The sequence below is a fragment of the Equus caballus genome, chromosome 2 (genome assembly GCF_041296265.1).
Source record: "Equus caballus isolate H_3958 breed thoroughbred chromosome 2, TB-T2T, whole genome shotgun sequence".
Classification (NCBI taxonomy): Eukaryota; Metazoa; Chordata; class Mammalia; order Perissodactyla; family Equidae; genus Equus; species Equus caballus.
The window spans coordinates 8,316,967-8,342,685 of NC_091685.1; the positions used below are offsets into that span (position 1 = coordinate 8,316,967).

Sequence of the window (25,719 nt, forward strand, 5' to 3'; positions counted from 1 at the left end):
GTGCAAATTGAAAAAGAAAATTTTTTGTCTGTGCATGCACATGTGTACTGCTGCAGTGCTTGTTTCTGTTACTGGTCATAAGGCCATGGTTGATATTTACCTGTTTATTCCACTATTTATTCTATATTCCCTCTGCCAGTGCTTCAGATAGTCAAGGTTCTTTACCTCTTGGGATATCTCAAATGTTCATTCTGTAAGAGTTGGAATCCTCAGTGGACCTGCCCTTTTTTTTTTATTGGTTGTAGTTTTCCATTAACCTTATTATTGGACATGCCCCAGAAAATAATCCATTGTGTAGCAGAAACCCAATTTTTTCCTTGGTAATCAGGACCAGTCACTTCAGTTAGTACCTCCACCTTTGCTAGTTGATTCAGTAGCATGAGGAATACAAAATGACTGAGTGGCATTCTCAAGTTCTAATTCAGTGGACAGATTGTGGAAACATTACATCTCTGGGACCTATGATCTCTGAACCACCAGATCCAAAAATTGCAGGAAGCAAAAATTCAATAAGTTATTAGGCGTAATAAGAGGAACCACTACCACCACTTATTCCCATACCTGTGTTTTCTTGCAATATATGAAGTGTCACTGTGTTTTGGCCGCTGATATAAAGCATATACCACATCCTTTAAGGTGGATCTCCAAGCTTTGAGGGTGTTGTCTTCCAACCTGTGCCTAACTGTCTTCAGCAGGCCATTCCACTGTTCTGTCATGCTAACTGTTTCTGGGTAGTAGTATACACAAATGATGCCAGTGCTGTACTTCTTTTGCTGTGAAATGAGTTTCTTGGTTAGAACCAGTGTTGTGTGGGAAGCCATAGATCAATAAGGCATTCCCTAAATCCATCAATGATGGTGCTGGAGGAAGTCAATATCGTATCCAAAAAAGTGTCTTTTTAAGTGAGAACAGATCGTTGCCCTCTTCATAATAGAAGCTGTCCCTTACCAGATTCCGGAGGAATGGTGCCATATTGGAGGCTCAGTAGTAGACTCTGTTGTTTTCAGTTTAGGCACTCAGTAGTTTCCCTAGCCAGATTCAGACTTGATGAGGGGAAATTGATGTTGTTGTGCCTATGCCTAACCCCCTTCCCTATTGGTGTGGACACATTGTCCCTTACTGCACTGAGTAGCTCTGGAGTAGCAAGGGAAGAAAGCTGACTGACATCAACAGAACAATGTCATCTTATCCACGTTGAGAGCCTTTTTGTTCAGTGGATAGCCTATAGGCAGCATTCACCTTGGAAACACATATGTCCATTCAGAAAGATCCATTTCCATATCTCTTCCCTAGACTTCTCTGTCACCCAGTTTTCCTTTTATTCTTTCCAAGTCCTGATCAGCTGGCCAACCCATTAACTATTGCCCATGCTTCAATGTAGATTTGTACCTCAGGCTCTCCTTCTAAATGAAGTAGTCAACCTGTGGTACAACCTTAAGTTCTCCCCACTGAGAGGCTTTTCTTTCACTACTGTCTTTCAGGTATGTCTTTGATTAGGGCTGTAATGTTTCAGCAGTCTATTTTTGGTTGGTGCCAGCATGTTATACATAATCATTTTTTACTTTCCCAGTCTGACTTTTTCTTCCTCACTTAGCTTGGTTATCTCTTATGTATTGATGGGAAGTGCAAGATAACAGCAACTGACCTTTTGCTGTGACATGCTTCTGACTACTGGACCCCAGAAAATTTGCCGAAGTGACAGGTGCCTGCATTTTTGTGGTGCATATCGTCTAATCTCTAGCGTGCATGTGTCTTACCAAAGTATCCAAGTACTTAAGACTTTTGCTCTTAAGGACTAGTGTACCTTGTCATCAGTAATGTTGTTTTGTGAAATGTTTAGGTGATCAAGATTTCTCCAGACTAGATTATTATGACAGAGAGCAGAAGAGTTGACATAATCCTCAGGAAAAGACATTGAAGGTATATTGTTGACCCTACTGTGTGAAAGCAAAATCCTTGTTGTGGTGCTTACAAATTAAAGAAAAAAATCTATGTGCAAGATCAATTGCTTTTTCTATTGTCCCTTTCTATGTAATAACCCTAACTCCATGGATCAGGAAGCCAATATGGAATGTATACCTGTTACTGAGTGTGTTTCTCCCAATTATATATTCAGGATCTGGGGGAAAAACTGCAGCGTAGGTTGACAGATTCTTTGAACCTAGTGTGAGTGGATTTGGGCGAAAACTTCATCTACCACTGTAGTCTTCCACTTTTATATCCCCAGGAATTAGTATAACTTTAGAGTTAGCATCTAGTAATCCCCTAAAGATCCAAATATTTTCCTTTTATCAATACAAAAATGCTCTAGTAAGTGGCTACAGGTCTCTTAGGGGAAGTCTTAGAGGAGAATTTACAATATATACATGTGGCTCTGTTGCATTGTCTTTGAGGGGACTAGGGACTTTATGTCTGTGAATCAACTTGTGTTTGGAAACTTGGTGTGGCTGTGACTCTGCATTGTGGTTATGGAAGTCAGGATTTAGGCTGCCAGGTCTAGGATTTCTACTGTTTATAGATCAAGTAGTATTTTAGTCAACTGACTTTTAATTTTTTTCCTTAGAAATACCATGTTCAATTAAGCACTATTAAAGATCTCTGCAGATCGAAATCTTCTGATTGCCACTTTTTGTCCAGGCTGTTCATTAACATAATTGCTCCCATTTTTTTCTTGTTAAATTCTGCCTTTTGACCTCTGTACTCTGGGATCTCATCATGTCCATTAGGGAGTCTTTTTCAGTGGTGACATCTCCCCATGTCATTCCTAACTCATGGAAGATAGCCACTGCAGAGTTTTTCAAGAATGCAGATTCTTTTACTACTATATTTCTCAGTGCTTTAGTGCAGTGTCCCCTGGGGCCTCATGGATGCTGTAGTAGGAGGAGGTGTGTATACTCAGGTTGTATGTGGTAAATCCACTCGAGCATACCTGTTTTTCTCAGCACATGGATTTCTTCTATGTTTTGCCAGGAAAGTTCAGGGATTTCATCCTTGTTAAATGTAGACTCCTTTGGGACTTAAGTTTCATTCAGTCAACAAGCAAATGATTAGAGGTACTTATAGCTGCTTAAGCAAACATGTTATATTTGGCTCTATCCAACCTCTTTAGGTTAAACTCACTTCAAGTTTATTTCCATACCTATTCCCTAGGTTTTTGCTGATATAATTTATCAAAATCTTATAATTAGTTTTGTATATAAACTGTCTTCTCTCAGTTAAGACATTGTACGTGTCTTCTTGGAGCATACCTAGATCTGATTTTGGAGACAATAAGGAGTGTTGGGGACAGGTTTTGAGAATAAGCATTCCCTTTCAAGGTAATTGTCTCAGGTGAGAGTATTAAGTCTTCGAGCAAGAGGAGGCTGACCTTCTCAGTCCGGGGGGAGGAGCTATTTCTGCTTACGAAAAAGGCTCAGAGAGAGACTCCAGGTGTTCAAGATTTTAATCTTCATTTGAGTCCACTTAGGTATCCTTCTTCTGCACATTAGGTCCCACCCTCAGCAAGACAGTGTCTTAACTTTCACAAAAGAGACTTCAAAAGTATATATATTCAACTTTCATTGTAATTCTGCAAGCTGCAAAGTTAAATTTTGGGTCTAATTCTTAGCAGGATAATACCTGTGGTTACAAAAATAAGAAACTCTTTTTAAAGGGCCACTTCAAAAGCTCTGTAGCTTTCTTTCTCTTCCTCTCTCCCTCCCTCCCTCCCTCTATTTGAGAAGAATTAGCCCTGAGCTAACATCTGTTGCTAGTCCTCCTCCTTTTGCTGAGGAGGATTGGCCCTCAGCTAACATCTGTGCCCATCTTCCTCTATTTTATATGTGGGACGCCTGCCACAGAATGGCTTGATAAGCTGTGCGTGGGTCCGTGCCCAGGATCCAAACTGGTGAACCCCAGGCCACTGAAGTGGAGCACGCTAACTTAACTGCTATGTCACCAGGCTGGCCCCAAAAGCTCTGTAGCTTTCTTATCCTGGATTGAACTGAAAGTTAAAAACCCTCAGTGTGTCATTTTCTTTTGTAAGTTCTCCATTAGAATCGGAAGCAGCTAGCCCATAGTCCTTGTTGTCATCATTATCACCATAATGGTCAAGTCAAACAGCTGTTTGGTCCCTTTAGGCACTTGTTTCAATAGGCATGTGATCATAATTGACTACAAGTGATAATTTAATTAATCATTATGCTAATACATGGCTTAGATCAGTAGTATCCCATTTTCCATTGGCAAGGAGCTCAGCAGTGCATTGAAGGTCAAGGACATAATCGAGCTAATTCCTTAATCCTGTTTCCTGGGACGTCCATTATCAAGAAAATGAAACCACACAAGGGTATTTCATCAGAGGGAATTTAATGTAGGATTGGTTACACAAGTATGGAAGACTGAAAGAGCAAAAAGGTAAAACTGAAGTAACCTTGATATAATAACTTCTTCAGGAAGTTACCACTCTTAGGTCTAGGGAACAAAGGGATTAACAGAACTTTGAAGCTCAGAGAGGCCACTTGGAGCTGAGGATCAGACTTCTGTGGAATGCATACTGTCCAGCTGCTACTGGTATCTCTGGGTATGTCAAGAAACTGGTTTAATAATGAAGCTGGTTATAGGCTGAAAAAAGCAGAAACTGAAAGCTAGAGGGTGATGCTGATGGAAATTCATGCAAGCAGAAGGAAGTCTTTACTCCTGTCCTCCTAACTACTAATCTCTTTCTGGGATCCCCTAATGGCAACATCTATCAGGAAACCATATGCCAAAGGAAAAACATAATTTTGCAGAATCCTAGCCCCAGCATCACAGAATAGACTATAGAAGGGTGTATTTGGAGTTAAGAAAACAGTAAGTCAGTGACCAGCCTCCTAACTTTAGCTATTTTTTTAAGTATGGAGAAGTTGTGACAAAATTTAGAGATGTGAAGTATCATTGCCCAGATTCTGTTCATAGCTACTTAGGAGCTCACTCTGAATTCCAATAGTGATGTTCTTTCCTGCTTTGGACATTTTCTCTGTTCCCATGTCTTCCTTCCGAGATTACTTTTCTTGAATCTAACAACTGCGAGAAAGGGTAGGTTTTTGTCTTTGGATCAGTGATTGCTAGAGTATCTGAACTCTGGTGAGATCTAAGCTAGTCACTTTCAGACTTTTTTGACTATGACCTATAATGAGAAATCCTTGGAATCCGAAACACACGTATACAAATATGTACTAGAATCAAAAGTTTTGTGAAACAATATGTGGTCCTAACTATTAAGTGACATACACTGATAATTTGAATTCTATTCTATTCTTTAAAAGACTGATCACAACTCGTTAAATCAATTATGTAATTTATGATTTGATAAACACTGATCAAAGCAATAGTGTGAAGTAAATATAAATACTTTCTCCTGCTCAATTGTATGAACAGTGCTTAATTTGCCATGTCTTTTCAATCTTGTTGTTTCTGTTCAGGTTCCCAGTCCATTGTTTATCCTTAAATTCAGGAAGAAAAGATGTTTTTGAACTGAGCTTGTAGTTCTCGTGGGTGGAAGATATACACAAAAATGATGTTTCAGTGGAAGCATTCCTCATGTTCCCTCCCTCTCTACTTCTCCCAGTGAAGGAAAAAAGTGACTATCTGTATGGTATATTAAGTCAGAGAAAAACCAAATTATTTAATAATTATTCCTTTATCCATTAGTTTGTCAAATATTTGAGTACCTTCTATGGATAAAATCTTGAGCTCAGTGCAGAGGATATAGCTGTTAAAAACACAAATATGAGCTTTGTCCTTGTGGAACTTATATGCTAGTGGGGAACTTAAGTGTCAAATGATTAATTATACCACTAAATAAATAATTATTGATAGTGGCAAGGAATTAGAACTAGTCTGAGGTAGTAAAACATGCTCTGAGTTGAAAAACATCCAATCTGAGATATAAAGGATAAATATAGTTAGCTAGAGCAAAGACGGACTTTTCGGATGGGATGGGAAGGAAAGAATATTCTTAGAAGTAGTTTATGTTCCCCCATGAAATGAGAAGGATCAAGGTGAGACAGAAGAAATGAAAGGCTGTTGTGGCTATTAGCATAGAGAGATGGAGATAGCATAGCACAAGGTAAGGATGGGAAGACAGGATTAAGATCATACAGGGCCTAGTATGCCACTTTATTTATACGAAGAGCAGAGTATTGAAGTATTGGATCAATTGGAGTATTGAAGAAAATGATATGAAGATATTTCTGTCTTTAATTTCACTCTAGTGGTGGAATGGAATGAAATGCAGGAAAGCAACGGCACGCATGGCAAGATTAGTTAGGAGGCTGTTGCATTAGTCCATACAAGAGGTGATTGTGGCTTGGACTAGAATGGCAGCTTCAGAGGAGAAAGATGGATGACTTATCTAAAAGATATTTAGGAGGTAGAATTGAAAGGACTAATTAGATGTGGGAGTTGAGAAAGAAGAAGGAGTCACAGATAATGCCAGAGGTTTCTAGCTTTAGTAGCTGATATGAGGAATAATGGAGGAGAATCAGGCTTGGGAAAACATTAGTAAGTTAAACTTTGGGTGTTCTGAGTTTGAGGTTTGAGATCTTACTAGGAACCAGGCACTGTGCTAGCTTTTCATACACAGTTTCTGATTTAATCCTCACACGTATTTTCCATTTTACAACTGAGATAGCTATTAAGTGGACTGAGCCAGGGTTTCATTTTTATTTTTTAAGAAGGGAGAAATTTGAACATGTCTAAATGTTATTGAGAAAAATCCAGAAGCAAAGGCCGTGTTGAAGATACTGGAAAGAAAAGGGACAATCCATAATGTAGAGCTAATGAGAAGATGATTTTAGATTTTGCATAGATAGAATGATGTCATCTCTATTTTATGGGAAGAGAGAAAAAGAGTACATTTGCAAGTTAATTTGTGGATTTGATGTCAGAGAGGTAAGGGAATTTCCTCTTGATGGCGTCTATTTTCTCTGCAAAGTAGAAAAAAAGATATCTTTTAAGACTGAAAAGTGAGATAGGGAGAAGGGAGGTTTAAGAATGGTAAAGTTTTGAAATAGTTTTTACGGAAAGTAGAAATAATAATAATTCAGTGAGTAAATGAGAGTGAATGTAGATGCTGTTCTTAATTCAGAGTTTAAAATGTTATTTTAGCAACATCGTAACAACATAAGGCAAAAATCTAATTAAATGCTAAATGATGTACATGGTACTGATAATAAACATAGAAAGGCAAGGATAGGAGGGAGAGTAATGTGGCCTTTAGTCACTCGGAAAGATTTCATGGAGCAGGTAGAACTTAAGTTAGGCCTTGATGCACAGGTTGGTAAATTTGATAGGAAGAAAAATACAAGCCAAGTATGGAGTGGGTCCTTAATGGTCATCTGTAATGATTTGGTTGATAATAATCCTTCTTTTGTGTCAATATTTCAGTGACTATGGAGGCGAGACTATTCCAGGACCTGCATTTGATCCAGCAAATCGCCCAGCTCCAGCTCCTCCTTCCTCTTCCTCTTCCGCGTTTCGACCTGTAATGCCATCTAGGCAAATTGTTGAAAGGCAACCTCGGATGCTGGACTTCAGGGTTGAGTACAGAGACAGAAATGTTGATGTGGTACTTGAAGACAGCTGTACCGTTGGTAAGGTTTTTCCTATCATAAAGCCTTCACCAATAAACAATTCATTAGGTATACGTTCAGTTCATATTCTTTTCTTTTGAGTTGACTGCCAACAAGAAGGGGAAAAGGAAAATTGAAACTGATATTTTTTTTGTACAGATTATTGTGCTCTATTTTGTGTTGAGATTTGTGTTGAGATTGACGTAAGTTTGAGAGTACGTTTTTTTTTTCCACATAAATGGAATGGTATATGATACTGTTTTAGGGCAGATGCACATCAAACATCTAAGAGCTTAAAAAATACCATATTTTTAAGTACATTGCTTATCGGATTTTATAGTTGAAGCTCACTGATTTTTCATTCTATGGTTAATGAAAGATCAGAAATAAGACACATTCCCATCATTCCTTCTCCCTGCCAACTGAATAAATGCTTCAGTACTATCCTGTCAAAGGAAAATCCAAGTGTTGTATGCCTGCCATTTTTGGACAGACTTTACCAAATTTCTATAGAGAAACTATGTTGAACTCATATGTGATTCAGATTATTTGATTCATGTTTGTTGTAGAACCAGAAGTTATATTAATTTCTGTTTTAATGTAGTTTTTCCTTAAATCTAAATTCCAGATATTTCAAAAATTTTGTCTTTGTTCCTTTAGGGTAGATTCTTTCTTAATTTTATTAATTGAGGTACATTGCAGAGAAAAGCAAGGCTGTTAAAAGTGATCATTCCCAAACGCTAATCAGATTGTTATTCCGTTATTTAAAGCCATTTAGAAACTTTCTATTGTTTTCAGGATAAAATTCAAATATTTTAACATGGCCTGTAAGTCCCTGCTTGTTCAGGCCTCTACTGTATTTCTGGTTTTCATCTATTACCACTCTCCTCCTTGCTCACCATGCCTAAGTTGTAATGGACTTCTTTCAGTTCCTTGAATAGGTTATTAGCCCACTCAGGGCCTTTGTACCTGTGGCTCCTTCCACCTGGATTCCTCTTCTAGTCCAGCCATGACTCCCTGTGCCCATCCTCATGCCACAAAATAGTCTCCTGTACATTCCTTTTTTCTTTTTGTTAAAAAAAAAAAACACATGATATGAGATCTACCCTCTTAACAACTTTTTCAGGGTACAGTATAGTTTTATTAACTATATGCACATTGTTATACAGCAGATCTCTAGAACGTTTTCATCTTTTTCTTTTTTTTTTTAAGATTTATTTTTCCTTTTTCTCCCAAAGCCCCCCGGTACATAGTTGTGTATTTTTAGTTGTTGGTCCTTCTAGTTGTGGCATGTGGGATGCTGCCTCAGCATGGCCTGATGAGCGGTGCCATGTCCGCACCCAAGATTCGAACTAGCGAAACCCTGGGCCGCCGAAGTGGAGCGCGTGAACTTAACCACTTGGCCACGGGGCCGGCTCCCAAACTTTTTCATCACAGAACCTTTTTAATGTAGTCCCACTTGTGTATTTGTACGTTTGTTTTCTGTGCTTCTGATGTCATATCCAAGAAATCACTGGGAATGTTACGGAGCTTTTTCTTTGTGTTTTCTTTTAGGAGTTTTATAGTTTCAGATCTTATGTTTAAGTCTTTAGTCCATTTTGAGTTAATTTTTGTGAGTGGTGTAAGATAAAGGTCCAGTCTCATTCTTTTGCTTGTGGATATCCAGTTTTTCCTGCACCAGTTGTTGAAGAGACCATCTTTCCCCATGGTATAGACTTGGCACCTTGTCAAAGATCGTTTGACCTATATGTGTGGGTTATTTCTGGGCTCTGTTCTGTTCCATTGGTCTATATGCCTTTATACCAGTACCATACTGTTTTATTTTGTAAAATGTTTTGAAGTCAGGAAGTACAAGGCCTCCAGCTTTATTCTTCTTTCTCAAGATTGTTTTGGCTAATCAAGGTCCTTTGTGGTTCCATATGAATTTTAGCATCATTTTTTCTATTTCTGCAAAAAATGCCATTGGGATTTTGCTAGGGATCATATTCAATCTCTAGGTTGCTTTGGGTAGTATGGACATTTTAGCAACATTAAGTCTTTAATCCATGAATGCATAATGTCTTTCCACTTATTTATTCTTTAATTTTTTAATCAATATTTTATAGTTTTCGTTGTACAAGTGTTTCGCCTCCTTGGTTAAATTTATTCTTATGTATTTTAGTCTTTTTGTTCTGTTGTAAATGGGATTATTTTCTTAGTTTCCCTTTTGGATTATTTGTTGTTAGTGTATAGAAACATAACTAATTTTTCTGTGTTGATTTTGTATCCTGCAACTTTGCTGAATTCCCTTATTAGTTCTAGTAGAGGGTGTGTGTGTATAATCTTTAGGATTTTGTACATATAAGATTATATCATCTGCGAACAGAGAGAATTTTATTTCTTCCTTTCTGATTTGGGCACCTTTTATTTCTTTCTGTTGCCTAATTGCTCTGGCTAGGACTTTGAATACTGTGTTGAATAGAAGTGGCAAGAATGGGCATCCTTGCATTGTTTATGATCTTTAGAGGAATAGTTTTTAGTTTTCACCATTGAGTGTGATATTAGCTGTGGGCTTTTCATATATGGCCTTTATTATGTTGAGGTAATTTCCTTCCATTCCTAGTTTGTTGAGTGTTTTTATGATGAAATGGTGTTGAATTTTGTCAAATGCTTTTTCTCCATCTGTTGAGATGATCATGTGATGTTTTTCCCATTATTCTGTTAATATGGTGTATCACATTGATTGATTTTCACATGTTGAACCATCCTTACATTCCATGGATAAATTCCACTTAGTCTTGATGTATGATTCTTTTAATGTGCAGTTGAATTTGGTTTAGTGTTTTGTTGAGGATTTTGCATCCATATTCATCAGGGATATTGGCCTGTAGGGTTTTTTGTTACTGTTGTTCTTGTAGTGTCTTTTTCTGGCTTTGGCATCAAGGTAATGTTGGCCTCATAAAATGAGTTTGGAAGTGTTTCCTCCTCTTCAATTTTTGGAGAAAGTTTGAGAAAGATTGATGTTAATTTTTGTTTACAATCCTTGATAGAATTCTCCAATGAAGCCACTTTGTGCTGAACTTTTTTTTGTTGGGAGATTTTTGATTACCGATTCAATCTCTTTCTAGTTATAGGTCTGTTCAGATTTTCTATTTCTTCATGATTCAGTCTGGGTAGGTTATATGTTTCTAGGAATTTACTTATTTCTTCTAGCTTATACCATTTGTTAGCATATAATAGTTCATAATGGTTTCTATGATCCTTTTTATTTTTGTGGCATCAGTTGTAATGTCTCCTCTTTCATTTCTGGTTTCTTTTTTCTTAGTTTAAGCTAAAAGTTGTCGATTTTGTTGATCTTTTCAAATATCAACTCTTTTGTTGATTTTTTCCTATTGTTTTTTCTATTCTCTTTTTATTTCTTTTTGCTCTAATCTTTATTTTCTCCCTTCTGCTAACTTTGGGCTTAGTTTGTTTCTCTTTTTCTGGTTACTTAAGGTGTAAATTTAAGTAGTTTATTGGAGATCTTTCTTCTCTTTTAATGTAGGTGTTTACTGCTATAAACTTTCCTCTTAGTACTGCTTTTCCTGCATCCCATAAGTTTTGATATAAGTTGTGTTTTTGTTTTTGTTTATCTCAAGATATTTTCCAACTTCTCATTAGATTTCTACTTTGCCCCATTGGTTGTTCAAGTGTAAGTTGTTTAATTTTCACATATTTATGAATTTTCCAGCATAAATGACATGTTAGGTTACAGACAAGTCTTAACAAATTTAAGAAGATTGAAATCATACCAAGTATGTTTTCCAACCACAATATAATAAAACAAAATATCAATAGCAGTTTTCCTTCTACCCCTTTCTTCTTAAATTTATCAAAACTTGTTTGTGACTTAAATGTCATCTGCCCTGGAGAATGTGTGCTTGAGAAGAATCTGTATTCTGCTGCTGTTGGGTGTAATGTTTTGTATATGTCTCTTAGGTCCATTTTGTCTACAGTGGTGTTCAAGTCCTCTTTTTCTTACTGACCTTCTGTCTGAAAGTTTGTGTTGTTGTGTATTTCTCCCCTCAGTTCTGTCATTGTTTGTTTCATGTTTTGGGTGCTTTGATGTTGATGTATATATGTTTATAATTGTTACATCTTCCTGGTGAATTGACTCTTTTATCATTAAATAATATCCTTCTTTCTCTCTTGAGACAGTTTTTGACTTACAAACTATTTAGTCTGATGTAAATATGGCCACCCTACTCGCTTTTGGTTACCAATTGCATACAATATCTTTTTCCATCCTTTAACTTTCAGCCTGTATGTGTCCATGAATCTAAAATGAGTCTCTTGTAGTTAGCATATGTTTGGATTTTGTTTCTTTAATCCATTTACTCATTCTGTCTTTTGACTGGGGAATTTTAGCCATTTACATTTAAAGTAATTACTGAAAGGGGAGGACTTACTATTGTCATCTTGTTAATTATTTTCTTTCTGTCTTGTAGCTTTTTTGTGCCTCTTTCTCTCTTGCTGTCTTCCTTTGTGTTGGTTTCTTTTGTAGTCTCATGCTTTGATTCTTTTCTCATTTTCTTTTGAGTATCTTCTAAAGGTATTTTCTTTTTAGTTACCATGAGGCCTACATAAGACATCTTATAGTTATAACAATCTATTTTAACCTGATCACTTCAATCATATACAAAAACTCTACTCTTTTACTCTCCCTCCCTTTTTATTATTGATGTCACAAATTACATCTTTTCATATTATGCATCCATTAACATATTTTATAGTTATAATTATTTTTTATACTTTTGCTTTTTGACTTCTCTACCAGCACCACTCTTACAGTAATTTGTATTTGCATACAGTATTCTGTAGTTGTCTATTTACCTCTACTAGCAAGCTTTATAGACTTATGTTGCTGTCTAGTGTCCTTTTGTTGCAATTTGAGTACTCTATTTAGCATTCTGCCTTCCTTTCTTTCTTTGGTGAGGAAGATTGGCCCTGAGCTGACATCTGTGCCAGTCTTCCTCTATTTTGTATGTGGGTCACCGCCACAGCATGGTTGATGAATGATGTGTACGTCTGGGCCAGGATCCAAACCAGCAAACACTAGGCTGCTGAAGTGGAGTGCACATGAACTTAACCACTACACTACAGGTCAGCCCCTATTTAGCATTTCTTATAAGGCAGGTCTAGCATTGATGAAGTCTGTTGGCTTTTGTTTGTCTGGGAAGATCTTTATTTCTCCTTAATATTTGAAGGGCAGGTTTGTTGGACATAGCATTCTTGTTTGGCAGGTCCCCGCCCCCCCCCCAGCACTTGGAATATATTATTTTACTCCCATCTGGCCTGCAAGATTTCTGCTGAGAAATCTGCTGATAATCTGATGATTGTTCCCTGTGTATGACAAGCTTTTCTCCTGCTGCTTTCAGATTTGACAATTTGATTTTAACATGGTTTGGTGTGGGCTCGGGATTCATTTTTGGGAGGATCCTTTGTACTTCATGAATTTGCATGTCTGTTTCCTTCCACAGATTTGGAAAGTGTTTGGCCATTATTTCTTCAAATAAGCTATCTTCCTCTATTTTTCTCTTCTCTGTAACCTCTGTAATGCATGTATTGGTCCTTGAATGGTGTCCCATAAGTCTTTTCAGCTTTCTTCACTCTTTTTCATGCTTTTTTCCTCCTCTGATGGGGGTAATTTCAAATGACATGTCTTCAGGTTCAAGATTCTTTCTTCTGGTTTATTAAGTCTGTTGTTGAGCCTCTTTAGTGAGTTTTTCAATTCAATTATTATATTCTTTAGCTCCAAAATTTCTGTTTGGTTCTGTTCTATCTCTTTGTTGATATTTAGAGTGAATTTGTGTTTTTAAGGTCACCAAAACCCATCTACTGATATTTGAAAAATAGATTTATTTATGTTTACAATAGAAATTAGTCAGAATTGACTGTGCTTATTACTCCTGTGGATTTTCAGTAATATTCCTAAGGCATTCTTGGTGTATTAGTAGGGAATACTTAAGTAGGGTGGTATCAGTTCTTTGCTTTCTTAGTTGTTAGTTTAGAGTATTTTTATTATCATAGGGGAAGGAATGCAGTGCCATATCACAGTTTTTCTTTTAAATCTTAAAATTATCCAAGATTTTTATCTGTTTTAAGAAAACTGGAATGCAGTCTAGTTAAAGTTAAATAAATTTTAACTGATATTTATGTAGCATGTGACTGAGTAGTTAACAGTGTCTTATTTCAAAGTGGCCTGGTTCTTATTGTTGATGGAATATTTGATGTATGGTGGAAGTTCATGGATATTTTGATCACTCTGAGTCACTTTTTCATTGGTTCACTCAGTTGGAGTGAAATCCCCTGCTCGTTTCAAGGATAGTGATCACAAATGCTGGCTTCTCTGGATTATGTATATTAATGTTACACTTTATTCTATCTTAATTTGGAGAAAATGACTGTGGAACTACTTTAAAGCTTTGTTATAGAAATTTGTGATAGAATTTCCAGGGATCACATCTTGTAAACTGTTGGGTTTATAATTCACTGTAAAAGCAGTGAATTTGGTTCATTGTGTCCAAGTATGGTAGAATAGAAGCAAACAAGTCATCATTCTGTTTGAAAACGAATACAGTTACAGATAGGGCCTGGCCCCATGGTCGAGTGCTTAGGTTTGTGTGCTCCGCTTCAGCCACTCAGGGTTTTGCTGGTTTGGATCCTGGGTGCGGACATGGCACCACTCATCAGGCCACGCTGATGTAGCATCCCACATGGCACAACCAGAGGCATCCACAACTAGAACCTACAACTATGTACTGGGGGACTTTGAGGCAGAAGAATAAAAACAGAAAAAAAAGAAATAAAAAGAAGATTGGCAACAGTTGTTAGCTTAGGTGCCAATCTTTAAAAAAGTTACAAACATGTTGTAAGTAAGATTTGATTCAAAGTGAATTGTAAACCAGATGTTGTTAGTGTATGATATGCACTTTCTCCTGCTTCTCCTACCTGTTCCAACTTTTTATTTGTTCTAGATTATAGTTATTCTCTTATTATGAATTACATGCCAGTCAGAGAATCATGTCATGCACCTTCTTTGTGTTCACTGTTGATTTGTTGATGTGCATCACTATGGAAGGCATACTCAGGATATTTGGGACTTGATAGAGGTGTTTTTCCTCTTTCACTTCTTCCCTTGTATTTGATTAATGAAGTTCTGTTAGTTTTATCACAGTTATCACTTGAATCCCTCTTTTATTTTGATCCCCTCTGTTACAGTTCAGGAATTAATTTCTTTCATGAGTTATTCAAATCATTTCTCTAATTTCCATTCTTTCAGTTCCTTTCTAACCATAGTATTTTATATAGTTGCCCTATAGTGATCTTTCTAGAATATAGATTTCCTCATGTGTCTTTCAGTAGTTCCCTATTTCCTACATTCTGTTTGATTTGCCTGTTCGTGTTTTAGTTTTCTGGAAAACTCATACTCATCTTTCAATACCCCACATAAATATTTCCCCTTTATGAAGCCTTTCCTAACCTCCATGGACATAGTTAAGTTGATTCATCTCCTGTGATCCCATAAAATGTTGTGTATACTTTTAAAATGGGTTTGAAAACATTTTAGTCCTTCTTTGTGTTTCCTATTGCCCTTCTGAATGTTAACTTCTCACACTCAGAGACCAGGTCTTATTCTTCTCTAAATTCTTTCTTCAAGCCAATGTTTAGCACAGAGTAGTATCTGTTGAGAAAATAAATGGCTCAATAAATGAGCATATGTATATTAATTCATCTACTATAGGAAATTTAAATAATATACTCATTAAAGTTTATATGATCTGCAATGTAATTGTTAGCTTATAGACCATCTTATTGTTATTAAGGAATTGGATAAATACTAACTTTTATGTATACGTATACATATTAAAATGCAAAGGGATGCTAAATAAGATAGTGTGGCTTTTTATATTACTACCAGGAATACAAACAAAGTATAGAAAAGCAAGCCTAAAGGCAGCCAAGAACTTTATATCACAGTGACACCTAGTGGTAATTACATTTATCTGTTAATGTTTTTAGTGTTCTATTTATTACTGCAGTTTCATTTTAGTACAAAATCCTTCTGGATTTTCTCATCTTGAATAAATTTAAAGAATTATTTTAAAGTCTTAGTTATTCTATAAAATACTATCTAGTCTGAAGTAGTGGGATCCTGAGGGTAGGAGTTACTGTGTATTATTATGTCTGTAATATCTAACAGTGGATTTAACATAACATACAGGCATTTGTTCAATAAAGTTTGTTGAACCAGTGCTGTCAGCAAACCTTGCTTGGCCTATTCAGTGTAGCCTTAGTTCCATTTCTGGAATGTATCAGAAAAATAGGTATGTTATTTGAACCATTTGCCTTATTTTCTTCTCTGTTTTTAATCTACTTTCTTAAAACTACTTTTATTATATTGGATACCATTTTAGTTTTAAAAAATTAGATGAGTATGGAAAGAGTTAAAACATTCAGCGAGTGCATTTTGAGCCTGAAAAAGTAGTTCAGGATATTTCAAACCAGTTTTTGTCTTGAATCTATAAACTTAGTGTTTGGTGTTAACTCCGCAACTCAGATTAACTATGTAATTTTTGGCACATACCTTAACCCCTCTGTGTCTCAGCCACTCTTTATGAATAGTAAACACTATATAAGTAGGGGTTTTTTGGTTATTAGTACATGCGAAAAGAAGGAAAGAGTAGCAATCTTATGTTCTTTGCGCAGATGTTGTGAGCATGAAATGACAAGAGAACTGATCATAGCTTGTACTTTTGGGGGAGAAAAACAGCAAATGTTGTGTATTAATAGCATTATTCTTTAGTTCTTCTGCAAACTGGTGTCTGTTGCCTGCATGCCAACAATTGTGCACTCCCCAAATTATTTATAAAATCATTTTAAAATCTAAATAAGCAGCATCTCAAATTGTGGTCTTAATGTGCATAGTTTATTTTAATTTATGCATTAGAAATGGTTCTTTAGTGTAGATTCACATTTTTAAATACTGTACTTTCCGTAAAAATTTTTTGAAATAGAGAACTATATGAAGAATGAAATGAATATCTTCCCTTTCTTTCATCCTTACTCCTTGCTGTTATCAGTTTGGTATATAGGTTAAGGTTGCCATTTTATAAAAGCCTTTAAACTTTACTTTATTTAAAATGATTGTTTCCCCAACTTCTTTCATCCGTCACATCACTTTTGTTGTCTTATCTTCAAAGCAGCGCAATAAAGATCATAAGCATAGACTTATGTTTCCTAACATCTCTATTTTCTGCCATCCGTCTTTCAGTGTCCTCTTCTCTGATACTTCCTTATCATCTTACTTTGAAAGATTCTAAGATAAGCTCTTTCTTTTTAAAGGAATAAACATACATAATGTAATGGCTATAATAGTAAATAACACTTTACTTTCCCAAGGTCATATTTAGCAATTACTCCTGCAAATTAGGAAGTAAATTCCAAAAGACTTTTGTGTGATCAGAATAATTCATTTTATTATAGATGTTTGTTGATTACTTGGGGCTTAATATGCTAAATTCTTGGGCTATGCTTAAATAAGGCAGTCTTTATCCTAGAGGACTCCACAGTCTATGTTTGGATAGGAGGAGGGAAGAAGACATGGAAATAAGGGGCATTTATCCATTCATTCACTTATTCATTCATTCATTTATTCACACATACACATACACACATTACGTACTGTACACCAGCCACTATGTTCACTGTGCTTACTTCCTATAATACAACCCTTACAACAACACTGTGAGGCAGATATTACTTCCCTTGTTTCAAAGATGAATAAACTGAGGCTCGGAGAATTCTTGAACCACGAATTCAGTCTTAAACTGAATCTAGAACTCATGATCTTTCCAATGAAATAATTTCTATTATGAAAGTATATACAGAGTGCTATGAAGATATTGAAAAGGAAGTAGTTAATTCAATTTTAGCTAGTGTCTTGAGAGTACGAGAAGGGAATATACAGGGTTGTGGGGGTGGTCAGGGAAGATTTCAGAGAGGGACCAGGCTATGAATATGAGTCAAAATATGACATGTGGAAAAAGTAGGGGGAAAGTTTATTCTAGGCTAGGACAAGCACAGAGGCAGGAATGATAATGGTGTGTCTGGAGAAATAATGAGGAATATGCACTCCTGAGCATAAAGTTAGTGTTGTGGTCTTCAGTTAGCTAAAAAGTACGCTTAAACAGAACCTCTCCTTTTCCACCGGTAACAGATTCATGCTACCCTTCTTTTGATCCTCAGTCCCTGCCTCTGCCCTTTTATACTCATTGACTTACTTATTTTCACATTACCTTGAGATAGCCAGAACCAGTATCCCCATTTTTTAGATGTGAGAACTGACAAAAGAGAGTAAGTGACTTGTTTCATGGAGATTAATGGGTTTGGAGGGATCTGTAAAAACTATTTGGTCTAACTGGCCATGAACTAAGCAGTCTTTTCCACATTTTTGTCTTAGGGCCATCTGGTATGTGTTTAAATACTTTTAGCAATGGGATGCTCATTCATTTTAAGGCAGTAATACCATTGTTCAGCAAGTCTTGACTAAAATTTTATAAATAAAAACACTTTTTACACCAATCACATGCAAAAAAAGAGGTGCCAGTTGTTTGTGTTCGTTTTTCCTTATGGTGAGCTGCCACCTGTAAGCTCCATTCCTTTGACCTCACTTTGCTTTCAGAGACAGATTATACAAGGTAAATACATTTTCTGTCTTGACAGTGCTTTAGATATTAAAAGATGGTACTATTTCTCCTCATTTCTTTAGGATAAACATCTTCAATTCATTCAACCGTTGCACAGAGTTGTGTTGAAATTAAAATGCATACTATATGGGGATATAATGTACAGCATGGTGATTATAGTTAATAAAGTCATGCATTGCTTAACAACGGGGATGTGTTCTGAGAAATGCATCATTAGGTGATTTTGTCATTGTGCAAACATCATAGAGTGTACTCACACAAACCTGAATGGTGTAGCCTACTGTACACTAGGCTATATGGTACTAATCTTATGGGACCACTGTCATAAATGCACTCGGTCGTTGACCAAAATGTTTTTATACAGCACGTGACTCTACTGTATTGTGTATTTGAAATTTGCTGAGAGTAGATCTTTTTTTTTTTTAAAGATTTTATTTTTTCCCTTTTCTCCCCAAAGCTCCCCGGTACATAGTTGTATATTCTTCGTTGTGGGTCCTTCATAGTTGTGGCATGTGGGACGCCGCCTCAGCGTGGTTTGATGAGCAGTGCCATGTCCACGCCCAGGATTTGAACCAACGAAACACTGGGCTTCCTGCAGCAGAGCCTGCAAACTTAACCACTCGGCCACGGGGCCAGCCCCTGAGAGTAGATCTTAAAAGTTCTCATCACAAGAAGAAAATTGTAACTATGTGAGGTGATTGATGTTAACTAAACTTATTGTGGTAATCATTTCACAATATATACATATATCAAATCATTATACTGTAACCTTGGACTAATGCAATGTTATATATCAATTATATCTCAATAAAATGGGAATAAATGCGTACTCTAGGTGCTAGTTGTTGTTACAGTCATTTTTTTCTGAGGCATCACTTTCAGGTACTTTTTTTTTTAAAGATTGGCACCTGAGCTAACAAATGTTGCCAATCTTCTTTGTTTTTTTTCTTCTTCTCCCAAAGCGCCCCAGTACATAGTTATATATTCTAGTTGTGAGTTCCTGTGCTTGTGCTATGTGGGACACCACCTCAACATGGCCTGATGAGCGATGTCATGTCCACGCCCAGGATCTGAACTGGTGAAACCCTGGGCCGCCGAAGCAGAGCGCACGCACTTAACCACTTGGCCACGGGGCTGGTCCCCAGATAGTTTTTCTCTTTAGAACCATGATTCATTTTAGGATGCCAGTGCTGCATGTACGATGTGACACTTACATTAGTGTCCAACTTGGGTTGAGAGAGTACAGTTGATCTATTCTCTTCCTTGATTGAGACATGTCATTTCTATTAATTTAACCTAAATTAACTTTTGGAACCACGTTTTCATGATGTTTCAGAGTCTCACAATGAAATGGTGATTGATGTTACTTCTCGCCCTGTGTGCTTTCTCTATACTTTATATATCTTTGTATGACAATTGTTCCATAGTTTCTTAACAAGTCTGTCTTTCTGTTAGACTGCGAGTTCTTTAAAAATGGACATAATTTCTTCTTATCTTTATATCATGCTTGGAATTTGGCAGTAGTAGGTGTTAATGAAATATTTGTCGAATGCATTTATTGAATAATGGGATGGAAACTTTTAGAGTTAAAAAGTATCTTCTCCTTTGCTTTTTCCTTTCTTATAGTTTGCAATATTTTCTTGCTGAGGACTTCCTTTCCTACAGTCCCAATTCCTGTACAGCGTGAATTTATGATTAATTCAGAGCATTTTACTTGCCTTTCTAAGGCCAGCTTGTTTGCCATCATAGTGAGCTGAAGTCTGGAGAAGAGAAAGCAATAGGAAGATGCACTTAATGTACGGCATGGCTAGTTATTACCTCTTCTGTCAGCTCAGCAATCTCTTGTAAAAACTTAGTGCATCTTGGTATTTTAGGATTGCTGTACTTTTGAGCTGATCCTCCTTCCTCCTTTTCTCACCCAACCCTCTCCCCTTTTAGTCATTTGTGCCATTATAGGATATTAGACTGTTCCACAAACAGATTTGGTTTGGGAACTCCTTTATAAGCTTGGAAAATAGATTTTAGTTTGGATAAGACCAAGGAGACCTACCCATACATTATTTAATTCTTAGTCTAAAGATATAAAGATTTACATTAATTCAAGGGTATGTGATAACCCAGGAAAAATAGAACAAATTGCCTGGCCCTTATTTCCTGGCTTGGTCATAACAATAACTCAAACACTGATATAGACTTATATCAGCCTGCGTTTCTCCAGGATTCTTAGGCATGTAGAAACCTTGAAATTTTTGTCTGTTTTTTTTTGTTTTCTCTACTCAGATTAGATCCTTTGCCCCTTAACTGTTCTGTCTCAGAAATACCAACTCTCAATCAGATAGCCTCCTAATTATTTTCTCTACCTGTAGTCTTTCTCCATTCTAGTTTTTCATAGTGCTTCCTGCTCTCCTTGTATTTGTTTACACACATTTATTTATTCAATAAGTATTTTCTACTCTGATCCAGGTACATTATTTGGTCCGAGTTATAGCATGGAGAAGAAAACAGGCATGGTATTTGTCGTCATAGAACTTACAGTCTAGTAATGGATATAGGCATAACCAATTTATAAAGAATAAATTGAAACTTATGATAAGTGATCTCTCAAGAATACAAATATAATCATGTCACTCCTGTGATTGAAAAAAATTTCATGTACCCTATTAACAGGCTAAAAAAGAAAAACCATACAATCATCTCAGCAGATATAGAAAAAGCATTTAACAAATTCAATATCCATTTGAAAAAAAACTCTCTAAAATTAGGAATAGAAGATAGACTCCTCAACCTGATAAAGGACATTTGAAAAAATCTAACACCTAGCGTACTTAATGGTGAAAGATTGAATGCTTTCACCCTAAGATTGAGAACATGGCAAGGATGTTCACTCCTGCTGCTTCTGTTCAGCATTCTTCTGGAGATCCTAGACAATGCAATAAGGCAAGTAAAAGAAAGAAAATACAGATTTAAAAGGAAGATTTAAAACAAGTTTTTTCAAAGTGATATAATAATCTATCTATAAAACCCCCAAAGAATCTACAATAAAGCTGTTAGAACTAATAATTGAGTTTAGCGTGGTCTCAAGATACAAAGTCAATACGAAAATCAATTGTATTTCTTTATATTAGTGACAAACAATTGGAAAATAAAACTTAAAAATAATACCTTTTTATAGTATTATTTAAAAAAGGACTTAGGGATAAATTTAGCAAAAAGTATGCAGGGCATTATACTGGAAAGTACACAACATTGCTGAGAAATGTTAAAGACCTAAATAAATGGAGAGATATATCTCCATCTCCATTTATGTTTATGAATTAGAAGACTCAATACTGTTAACATGTCATTTTTACTCATGTTGATCCATAGAATGAGTGCAATTTCAATAAAAATTCCAGCTTTTTTTAAAAAAAAAAATAGATGTTGATGAATTGATTCTAGTATATATTTATTTATTTATTTATTTTTTGAGGAAGATTAGCTCTGATCTAACATCTGCTGCCAATCCTCCTCTTTTTGCTGAGGAAGATTGGCCCTGAACTAACATCTCTGACCGTTTTCCTCTACTTTATATGTGGGATGCTGCCACAGTGAGGCTTGATGAGCAGTGCTAGGTCTGCTCTGAGGTCTGAACCTCTGGACCCGGCCACTGAAGCAGAGCGCACAAACTTAACCACTATGCCACCTGGCAGCCCCTGGTACTGACACTTTTGAAGACAGTTTGCTGTAGGATCTGTTAAATTAAAACATGTATTTACCATATGACCCAGCAATTCTCTTTCTAAGTATTTACTCAAGAGAAATGAAAATATGTCCCCTCAAAGACTTGTACATGATCTTCATTGCAGCTTTATTCATAGTGACCCCAAACTGGAAACATTTCAGTGTCTATCAACTGGTGAGTGGATAAACAACTTCTGGGACAGTCGTGCAATGGAATACTACTTATCAATAAGAAGGAACAAAACTGCTGTTTTAATACCCTCTGCTAATAGGTTTCATCTTTTCTGTTCCCCATTCAATTCTTTGCTCTACTGCTAGATTTTGTTAGTTAAAATCTGTAATGAATTCCCCATTTACTCAGTATACATGGTTAAAATCTGTCACTTGGAAGAACGTCTTGCAATAGTTATTAGTTGCTTTGTTCACCCTTTCTTTCTTGACTTCTGGGATGGAAATTGCCTCCCTTTGTTTTTAAATACTTCATTTCCACCCACATTCCTGCTCCAGTGTTCACTGTAGAAAATTAATGCAAAGTATGAAAAAAAGTAAAAATTGCCAGTAATTCTGCTTCTAACTACGGTTAAACATTTTGCTGCATTTATTTCCAGTTTCATTCTATTGTATTAAATCTATATTTTACAAAATTGAGATAGACTATATTCGATGTTTTATCATCTGCTTTTTTCACTTGTACTGTTACATCATGATCATTTTCCATATTTTAAAATACGCTTGAAGTTTTTAAAGCCTGTACCATGATTTATTGAACCATTCTCTTTTTGCTGGTTATTTTAAGTTCCTCTCCCTTCCTGATCTTTCACTAGAATATACAGCAGTGAACTTTGTTGAACCTCAGTGATTATTTTTCTTTTTCCTTCTTTTTTTTTTTGGAAGATTAGCCCTGAGCTAACTACTGCCAGTCCTCCTCTTTTTTGCTGAGGAAGCCTGGCCCTGAGCTAACATCTGTGCCCATCTTCCTCCACTTTATATGTGGGACGCCTACCACAGCATGGGGTGCCAAGTGGTGCCATGTCCGCACCCAGGATCCGAACCTGCGAACCCTGGGCCGCTGAGAGGCGGAACGTGCGACTTTAACCACTGTGCCACCGGCCAGCCCCTATTTTTCTTAATACAAATGCATAGATGTGCAATTCCACTTGAGAGGACATGTGCAGTTTTGAAGTTTAGGTGTATTCTACCAAATTATTCTTCAGAGGAGCCTTATTAGTTTAAGTTGCTGTCAAGAGTATGCTAATTTATACTCTTGCCAACAGTTTGTGATATTTAAAAAACAAACCTCAAAGACCTAAACATAAGGGACAAAATGATAAAAAAATTTAGAAGACAATATTAGGGAAAATCTTAATAACATTAGTTTTGGCAATGATTTCTTGTATATGACATCAGAAACACAGGGACAAGAGAAAAAGTAAGTGAATTGGACTTCATCAAAATTAGACTTTCGTACATCAAAGGACAGTATCTACAGAGTGAAAAGCAACCTATGGAGTGGTAGAAAATATTTGCAAATCATATGTCTGATAAGGGAGTAATATCCAGACTATCTGAAGAACTATAACTCAACAACAAAAAAAACCCCAATTAAAATCATTCCCATCACAAAAAAGAAATGATAATTATGTGACATGATAGAGGTGTTAGCTAATGGTACAGTGGTACACCTTAAACTTACATAATGTTATATGTCTATAAAAAATAATTTTTTTAGAAAAATGGGCAAAGGACTTGAATAGATATTTCTTCAAAAAAGATATACAAATGGCCAATATAGCACATGAAAAGATGCTGAACATCATGGATCATTAGAGAAATGCAAATCAAAACCGGAATGAGATATCACTTCAGACGCATTAGGATGACCATTATCAAAAAACCAAAAAGTAGCAAATATTGGTGAGGATATGGAGAAATTGAAATCCTTGTGCATTGCTAGTGGGAATATAATATGGTGCAGCTGCTGGGAAAACAGTATGGTGGTTCCTTAAAAGATTAAACATAGAATTACCATATAATCCATCAATTCCACTTTTGAGTAGATACCCAAAAGAATGAAAAACAGGACTTTTACAGAAAAACAAAACAAAAAGTGGAAGCAACCCAAGTGGCCATTGACTGATTAATGGATAAGCCAAAGTGTTATAAATGCATACTGTACAATATTATTCAGCCTTAAAAAGGAATGAAATTCTGCAATATGCTATAATATGAATGAACCTTGAAGACATTATGCTAAAAGAAGTAAGCCAGACAGAAAAGGACAATGTGTGTTATTCTACTTATAAGAGGTACCTAAAATAGTCATATTCCAGCAAGTATAATACTGATTCCCAGGGACTTGGGGAGATGGGAATGAGGAGTTATTGTTCAGTGGGTACAGAGTGCAGTGTGGGGTGATAAAAAGTTCTGGTCATGGTTATTGGTGCTGGTTACACAGTGTGAACGTACATTATGCCACTGAACTGTACACTTAAAAATGGTTAAAAGGGTGCATTTTATAGTATGTGTATTTTGCCACAACAAAAAAGGGAAAAAAGCTTTGCCAGTTTGGAAATAAATTTTATCCTATGTTTTCAATTTACTTTTCTTTTACTACTAATAAGTTAATACTCTGCTATGTTTAGTGACTGTTTTGTATGCAAGTTTATTTTTTCTATTGTGGCTTTCTTTTTTTAATTTATAAGAACTTTTCATATATTAATGAGATTATCCTTTCATCTGTCACTTGTTTTGCAAGTATTTTCCCCATTTACATTTTCGTTTGCTTTTCATTCATTGTGCTTTTGGAGATAAGGAAGTTTTAAAATTTTTTCACTGCTCGACTTTTCCTTCACAGTTTTCCCCTTTATGTTTGTGATTAGGAAGTCCTTCCCATCCTGACATATGACTCCAGTTTTGTATTCTACAAAGTACTTAAACTTAGTACCCTCCACATAGTGGATATAACATGGACAGGAGGATTTAGGACTGGAAGAGCCCTTAGAGGCTATTTAGTCTAGCTGCTTTATTTTACAGATGTGAAAACTTAAAACTCAGGAAGGTTGCCCTGCCATGGCCCCACAAATAGTTAGTAGCACACCCCAGAACAGCCAGTGACTGTCTTTTAACTTTCAGCCCAATATGCTTTTCATTAACCTTAAAATAATCTTGTTGTATGAATGGTGAGCACAAGAGTGTCTTTATTTGGGCAAAGGCTCTGCAGTACAAGAAGCAAAGAGGTAAATAAAAAACACAGTTGCTAATGAAAATTATTTGATAATCTTTATTGATCATTATGGTTCATAAATGACAGGAACTTTTGCTCCCTGTAGAGTTATTTTAAATACTTCCCTTATCTATTAATTGTAATCTTTAGGTTTCTTTCAATATAAAGAGAACATTAATGTTTGGGAAAAAGACTTCTGTCTTTTAATCTCACAGACACAGTGAAACATCAACCTTTAGAGCAATCTGATAGAGTGTATGCATTGTTGGGTATAATCTCAAGTCCTGTAAGACCCAGTGACACACTGTAAAGAACCTTGTAAAAATGAGCAGTATTTTCTGGAATCCTTTTGTTTCAGATCCCCCAAATATTTACATGTTTATGACTCTTTGATAATTATAGGTATTATGATCTTTTTGTTTAAATTTACATGCAGCAAGATATGCAGGGGCTGCTC

At 36.1% G+C, this 25,719-nt stretch overlaps 1 protein-coding gene across 7 annotated transcripts in view; it reads left to right on the plus strand.

The window, feature by feature from the left end:
• FAF1 (Fas associated factor 1) overlaps positions 1 to 25,719 on the plus strand; it is a 472,901-nt gene that overhangs the window by 152,987 nt on the left and 294,195 nt on the right. For all 7 annotated transcript variants that reach the window (XM_005607066.4, XM_070260008.1, XM_070260010.1 and 4 more), the window contains one exon: positions 7,408 to 7,613. In XM_005607066.4, coding sequence (XP_005607123.1) covers positions 7,408 to 7,613 — 206 coding nt within the window. The remainder of the gene's footprint in view (positions 1 to 7,407; positions 7,614 to 25,719) is intronic.